Here is an 8342-nt window from a genome sequence, read left to right as displayed (position 1 = left end):
ACATTCCTTTGAAAAGGAGTGCTCTGCATGGCCTACTCTTCCTGCTGATATTTCACAGCTAAACTTTGCAATTTATGAAATTCAATTTTTCGTTCTCTTTCTAATTTTTCCTTGAGATGTTGTCGAATGGTTCCACTCCTCAAACCCAACAAAAACTGGTGTACCAACCAGGCCTCGGCATCTACATTAGAAATCTCATCTTCTTCTATTTCTTTTTGAGTCAGGGCATTCAGCAGATCTTTAAGGGCATTTGCAAATTGAGGAATAGTCTCCTCTTGCTTTTGTATACGATCAATAAATCTTTTACGCAATATATGTAGATCAGCTGGATCTCCATATATCTCCTCCAAAATTTCAATAATTGCCTCTAATGGGGCAGGTTCAGGGAGTTCAGAGATGACGATAGTCTTGCGTGCATCTCCCTCTAAAACTAGGATAGCTATTTCTCGCTGAATTTCCACGGGAACTTTATAAGCCTTAACAGCACTTCGAATCCGTTCAATCCAATCTCGTAGCAACATATTATTGCCATTAAATTTGGGCAAATAAGTGGCCAGAAGCCCAACAGGTGTCATCTGATAAGCAGAAGGTGTTAAATGGGATCTTTCCCCCGCAGCGGCACTGGTTCCTGGAGTGGGGCTTTGGCCCTCTGACTGTAACTCCGCCTCCATCCTGCTGACTACGCAACCATCCAGTCAAACGTATAAAAATACAAGTGAGATTCTAATCATCACCATTAGGGATGGCCAGTCTTAATTCTCATCCTCACTAACACTATGCTTCAGCAGTGAGGGATAGTACCAGAGCCAACTTCACTATAATCAAAATATTAAAGTATCTTCCTTGTCACATGCTGATTTATCATAACATTAATCATAGTTCATATGTGTCCTCTTGAACGATTTCTTTTCTAGCATCTCTCTATATCAAGAATCACTGGCTATACATCTGTCTGGCTCTTTTCCTCTGACTGGAATCTCTCTCCTGGCTTCCCCACTCCTTGTCAGCTTTGATGGACTGATGGCTATAAATGGAGGATTGAAGAATCATCTAAGCGCATTACTTTCTTCCCGACATGTCGTCTGCCACAGCTTTTTGGGCCTGCTTTTCTTCAGCTCAGCCTGCTGCGTCCTTCCTCATCCTCTGTCTGCTCCAAAACTGCGCCACACCGTCTCCTCAGAGAGCTGTTATATCTCTAACGGCTCTCTCGCGCGTGTCTGGTTGCTTAGCAACCTTCCTTCCTCACACGCGTAATGAACGCGGCCGGCTCTACGCATGAGAGCCTTACCCGACGTGTCCTGGTTGTCTGGGCAACCGGGAGGAGTGCATGCGTCAATATGTACGCGTGCACTCACTCCCCTCTCCGCATAGCCGTCAGCCCTGCCTACACACGCGGCAGCGGCCATCTTGACTAAGGGCAAAATGCCCTTACTTACAAACCTGTGTCAGCAGCACCTCATTTAAAGCTGCTGACCAGGTAATAATGCAAATATATATTTAAAAAAAAGGTACCCTCTTTTCTACCTGCTACACTATCACAGCGATCGGCTGTGATAGGCTTTAGCATATCACTGTCGATCGCTCTCTTGTCCCCCAGGGGGACAGCCGTGTCACACGGCTGTCCCCAATGCAGCACTGCTGCTGATCGCTGCGCAATAGCCGCTCGGAGACTGAAGAGGGGGTGGAGATCGCCCCCCCAAGCATGAGATGTGCGCGCGATCGCATGCAAATTAGAGCCCCAGGGCTTGACGTCAATTGGTGTTAGGCGGTCATGGGGCTGCCGCCGCGGCCACGCCCATTGGCGTGGGGCGGTACTGAGGTAGTTAACCTGAATTAGTTCTTAAGTTGGAACGGCTATTCTTTTCAAGTACTGTAAATTACAAGTATAGAAACATGGAGCTTGTTGTCAAAATACAAAAGTATTTAATTTTTCCCTCTCTGTACATTCAAACAAACATTTTTAAATACTGCAGACTTAAATAACATTAACCACTTTACGCCCAGCCGTACGGATTTCTCCGTCCCTTTTTCCGAGAAATCCGTACCTGACGCAGATTCCGCCGCTTTTCGCGCTCCTGCTCGCTTGTCCGTGCGCCCCTGCGCTCGTGCACGCCGCCGCCGCCCGCTATTTTGTAATTACAAAAAATGCAATTAAAAAAAATACATAAATAGTTACCTTAGGGACTGAACTTTTTAAATATTTATGTCAAGAGGGTATGACACTGTTACTTTATAAACTATGGGCTTGTAATTAGGGATGGACGCAAAACTGAAAAAAATGCACCTTTATTTCCAAAAAAAATCTTGGCGCCAAACATTGTGATAGGGACATAATTTAAACGGTTTTATAACCGGGACAAATGGGGAAATACATTTAATGGGTTTTAATTACAGTAGCATGCATTATTTAAAAACTATAAAGGACGAAACCTGAAAGATAATACATTTTTTCCCACATTTTTCCTATTTTTCCTATTTTCCCATTAAAACACATTTAGAATAAAATAATTCTTGGCATAATGTGCCAGCTAAAGAAAGCCTAATAGGTGGCAGAAAAAACAAGATATAGTTCATTTCATTGTGATAAGTAATGATAAAGTTATAGACGAATGAATGGAAGGAGCGCTGAAAGGTGAAAATTGCTCTGGTGCTCAAGGAGTAAAACCCCTCAGTGGTGAAGTGGTTAAACAACCAAGGAACCTAGAATAATGCACAGTACAATGAAATTCCTAGTGAGGATGGTACGTACAGTCAGGGTCTGAGTCTGCTTGCATAGGACTGCAGGCATGACAGCGCTACATCCTCAAAGTGAACCTGAACTGGAATAAAACGGAGACTTACAGCCAGGGCCGCAGTTCCTCACCTAAGGCTGACCCTCCATTGCTGTCCATTCGTGCTCTGTGTCCCCCGTTCTTGTGATCCTGCAGCTTTCCAGCAGATGCCCAATTGGAAGTGGCCCTTCCCATGGCCTGCCTGTTGTCAGATGAAAGAAGAGCATTAAGGATGAGAGGAATGGAGGACCCAGGAGGCAAATGGACACAGCTGGAAGGTTGACGGAAGATAACCGGGCCTGGTTGTAGGTTTCATTTTTTATTTGCAGCTCTGGTACCTGTTGGCAAACAATAAAACATTAAATCATACTGATCAGAGTTGCAAAGCTTTAGGGTCTGTGTCTGCTTAGCATTATAGTTTAGCCTGAAAGTAATCCAGAACTGACAAAACAAATCAATAATATAGGCTGTTGTAGAGGATGATGGAGAACATGGAGTTAGTATGATGTAATCATGATCGGTTTCTAGTTCTGGAGTGTGTTTCCTGAAATAGGAATCCAGGGATGTTTGTACTCTGCTGTTTTTCCTTTTCTCATTATAAATGACCCTGTAGCATCTCAGTCCTTCAGTAACTGTACGGTAAGCCTTGGTGAACCTATCTGAAGCAGGAATGGCAAAGTTGGAAGAGCAAGATCCTGATACAATGAGACTAAAAGCATCAGCGAACGGTTTCGTAGCAAACTTTTCTTTCTGGATTTTCTTGCTCTTGGTTTTCTTCAATAGCTGCTGTCATTTACTGCTTAATCTCTGATCTTCATTGCTAAGTTCTTTGCCATGAGAGTTAAGTAACTCTGATGTCATCTTCAGAAATGTCCAGATCTAGCTGATTACCCATGACTACCAGATTTTGCCTGGTTTCAGCAATTTCTTCATCTGTAAATCCCAGAAATTCTTCAGCAAATTGGGGGCACAATTTGTTCCAAACTCCTCTTATAGTTGACTCTTTCACTACATCCCATGCAGCAGCAATATTTTGAATGGCATGATAAATGTTATAATTCTTCCAGAACTCCTTTAAGGTCATAGCATTCTGTTCAGTAACCTTGATAGCTTGTGAAAAGGTTCTCCGTAGGTAGTAGGCCTTGAAGGTAGCTATGACACCCTGATCCATTAGCTGTAGTAGTGATATGGTTTTGGGTGGCATAAATACCACCTTTACATTGGGATGAAGGCTATCCAAAGTGTTTGGGTGTCCATGGGCATTGTCGAGGACAAGCAGAATTTTAAATGAATATTACTGTTCCAGAAAGAACATTCCAACAGCAGGGACAAAATGGTTTAAAAACCAGTCTTCAAAGAGAGCAAGTGTAACCCAAGCTTTTGTATTTGCCTTCCAAATCACAGGGAGAGATGCCTTTGTGATATTGCGTAATGCCCTTGGATTCAGGGTGAGATTCACTAACATAGGCTTAATCTTAAAATCACCAGATGCCAATTACCCTCAAGAAGTAAAGTCAGCCTATCTTTTGATGCCTTGTGTCCTGGGGCACTTTTTTCTTCTTTGGAAATGTAGGTCCTCTCAGCCATTTTCTTCCAAAACAAACCAGTTTCGTCTACATTAAAAATTTGTTCTGGCACATAGCCTCCCTGGTCAATGATATCTTCAAATGTCTCGGGAAAATTGCTTGCAGCTTCTCCATTGGCACTAGCTGCTTCACCTTGTACTCTGACATTGTGCAATTGCGCCCTTTCTCTAAAGCGACTGAACCAACCTCTACTGGCAACAAATTCTTCATTGCATTTGACTTCACTTGCTGATGATCGCCTATCTTTTAAATCATTAAAGATGCTTATGGCCTTTTCCTGCACTATAGCAAGACTGATAGGAACATTGCGCTGATTTTGGTCTTCTATCCAAATTACCAACAGCCTTTCCATCTCAATAATTAAACCACCACGTTGCTTGGTTATAACTGTAGAATTCATTGGTATATGACCTTTCACATGCTCCATTATTTTTGCTTTATCTTTTATGATCGTTCCAATTGTTGATCGTCTGTAACCAAATAGTAAACATATTTAAAGTAAATCATTTTTAAAAATATATAAATAATTTGTTAACAAGAGATTGGCAAATATTATTGACTAAAAAAACACCCAGAACACTGTGAAATAGTATCTATTTTATTGTAAAGTGAAAAAACTAATTGTTAGTAGAACATGTTTTTAACGATTTTTAGATGGGTAATTTCCTCAGGGTCAAAAGCAGGCATTGAAATAATGGAGTTAAAGTACTTTAAAAATTGAGGGCTATTTTGATTGTCAAGATTTCAAGTAAAATATACACAGTATCACAGCGCTATGAGTATAAAAAGTCACTGATAGGTGGTGCGCACTAGTATACAGTTACCACTCCTGTTTGCAGATAAAGTTCAAAAATAGCTGCGCTCATTCCATACAATAGGATCTTCCTACTCCTGTAGTCTTCTCCTGAGTGTGGATACACCTCAAATATAAAGACAAAAACACCAGATGATAGTGCAGACTGTTATTACAATCTCAACATCCCGTGGTGCACGACACGTATACAGGTATACTACACTCGTGAGGATAGGGGGCAGGGGACCACCTCCACCAGCCATAAACATACGCTCCCCTCAGTTGCCTATCTCTTCCCTGCTCACCGTCATATGATCAGGTAAATGCCTGGCAAACGCGCCCACATATGGCGTTCCTCTGTGTATGATAAAGAATTACCGGTATCCTGTTACTTGTCTTTGTCTTTACTGAAACCTCAGAACAAGCATAGAGGGCACCAATGTGTAAAACCGTTCATTTAATAAACCACATAAAAGTATTGCGCGTACATCATAAAAATCATTAAAAGCATGTCACAAGATAGTAGTGGATGATTGGTGTCAGGACACCTTCTGGGGAAAAGGCACAGGAAACAAAAAACACGGGAGCCCAATAGTGTAATATGTTTAGTCAAAATTGTCAATATAGAAGATAAGAATCTACTCACAAGAGTGGGTTGCAGAGGGGCAACCGACCACAGGAAGCAGGTGGAGACAATTAACCCGACTCCACTCGGGGAGGTCACTAAGGACCTGGATGCGGTCGCTCTCCTTGGAAAAAAGAAGGCAGGCAGATGTCCACCGTGGTGTAAACCACATATGTTCTGCCTCCACCCCTCACACGGGTATCGTATGGGGATTTAGGGATGCCCTGGTGGTATATAAAAGCGTTTAAAAGCAGTTTAAAACCGAGAACCTTTTCTCGGTTTTAAACGCTTTTATATACCACCAGGGCGCCTCTTTAAACCATTTAGTATGTCACAAGATAGCACCAATCACCCGGTCCAGGGCCACGGCACATCTCGTCTCCCGCCGTCTATCGTTCCTGGCGTCCCAGCGTCCTCCTCGCTGCACTCAAGCCACGCCCTACCGGTTTCGTCACGTCATGTGACTCATCAGGGGCTACTGTGCATGCGTGAGAAGGACCATTAAGTATTCTTGAAACGCAGGGAGGGCGTGTCTGCGGCTCCATGCCGCTGCCCTTCTACTGCGCAGCCGCCCGCTCTCCATATCGGCCCCGTGATCCATTATTGCGATCACATGACCAAACATGTCCATCATGGATCACTGGGCACTCCCCCTCCTATGTTAATACCTCCCCCTGATCCTCCCATGCCCCTTGTACCCATGGAAACATTGCGGACGTTCCCCTATGCGTCCAGCAATGCGACCATTCCCCTAATATTTAACCGGTCCAGCCGTGTCCTACATCTGGACGGGCGATCGGTTTACATTATTCAAAACGCCTTGGGGGCATTGCCACTTCATTACATAATCTCTAACTACCATAACATTCACTCCTATCACCTAATTTCTACAGTGATAACACCCATTATTATAAATGTGTATTATCCCGCATAAATACTGCAAACAATCCTACGTGATGGTCTACATCCTTTACACAATGTATTCTACTTATATGTGTAGAGGACCTTAGTCCCCTAATTTCATTGTATTCCATAAGCCATATGATGATGCAACCCCTGCATCCCCATACATGTATTATATAGTGTGAACCCATACAAAACTTATTATTTATCCTAAATTTAAATCACCCATATATGTATATCCCTATCTATTCCTCATGTATTCTTCTAGGCAAAGACAGGCAGTAGTTTATTTTTACATTTTAGTCATTAGTGAGGAAACAATTGATATCTAATTCGATATTAAGCCCTTCAGGGTGCATCGACTCGAGTGTGTATATCCACTTTGTTTCTGCTTGACATAAATTTCGTAGTTTGTGGCATCCCCTCCAATTAGGTTGTATTTTCTCAATTGCACAAGCTCTCAGTAATTTTGGATTACATCCATGTTTCATCTTAACCACTTCCCGACCGCCGTATATACAATTGGCGGCCGGGAAGTGCACCCCGCAAGGACCGCCGTATAGACAAATGGCGGCGGTCCTTGTAGGGGCATGGGCGGAGCGATCGCGTCATCCTCACCCGCCGCAACATCCCGCCGGCCATACGGAAGCGCCGGCGGGATGTTAACCCGACGATCGCCGCATACAAAGTGTATAATACACTTTGTAATGTTTACAAAGTGTATTATACAGGCTGCCTCCTGCCCTGGTGGTCCCAGTGTCCGAGGGACCACCAGGGCAGGCTGCAGCCACCCTAGTCTGCACCAAGCACACTGATTTCCCCCCCCCCCGCCCCAGATCGCCCACAGCACCCATCAGACCCCCCCCTGCCCACCCCCCAGACCCCTGTTTGCACCCAATCACCCCCCTAATCACCCATCAATCACTCCCTGTCACTATCTAAAAACGCAATTTTTTTTTATCCCCCCCCCTGCCCCCTGCTCCCTCCTGATCACCCCCCCCCCCACCCCTCAGATTCTCCCCAGACACCCCCCCCCCATGTACTGTATGCATCTATCCCCCCTGATCACCTGTCAATCACCCGTCAATCACCCATCAATCACCCATCAATCACCCATCAATCACCCCCTGTCACTGCCACCCATCAATCAGCCCCTAACCTGCCCCTTGCGGGCAATCTGATCACCCCCCCCCCCACACCAATAGATCGCCCACAGATCCGACATCAGATCACCTCCCAAATCCATTGTTTACATCTATTCTCTCCTCTAAACACCCACTAATTACCCATCAATCACCCCCTATCACCACCTGTCACTTTTACCTATCAGATCAGACCCTAATCTGCCCCTTGCGGGCACCCAATCACCCGCCCACACGCTCAGATTGCCCTCTGACCCCCCCTTATCAATTCACCAGTGCATTAATTACATCTGTTCTTCCCTGTAATAACCCACTGATCACCTGTCAATCACCTGCCAATCACCTATCACCCATCAATCACCCCCTGTCACTGCCACCCATCAATCAGCCCCTAACCTGCCCCTTGCGGGCAATCTGATCACCCACCCACACCAATAGATCGCCCGCAGATCCGACATCAGATCACCACCCAAGCGCAGCGTTTACATCTATTCTCTCCTCTAAACACCCACTAATTACCCA

General features: G+C 44.5%; 1 protein-coding gene across 1 annotated transcript; it reads right to left on the bottom strand.

Moving 5' to 3' along the window:
- Positions 1-3612: 3612 nt before the first annotated feature.
- LOC137544381 (tigger transposable element-derived protein 1-like) lies at positions 3613-4784 on the bottom strand. The gene is given in 2 exon segments (XM_068265453.1): positions 3613-4263; positions 4266-4784. Coding segments are annotated over 2 exon segments (1170 nt in total).
- Positions 4785-8342: the final 3558 nt, after the last annotated feature.

This window comes from Hyperolius riggenbachi, chromosome 1 (assembly GCF_040937935.1).
Source record: "Hyperolius riggenbachi isolate aHypRig1 chromosome 1, aHypRig1.pri, whole genome shotgun sequence".
NCBI classification, from domain to species: Eukaryota; Metazoa; Chordata; class Amphibia; order Anura; family Hyperoliidae; genus Hyperolius; species Hyperolius riggenbachi.
This window is presented reverse-complemented; position numbering and strand designations above follow the sequence as displayed.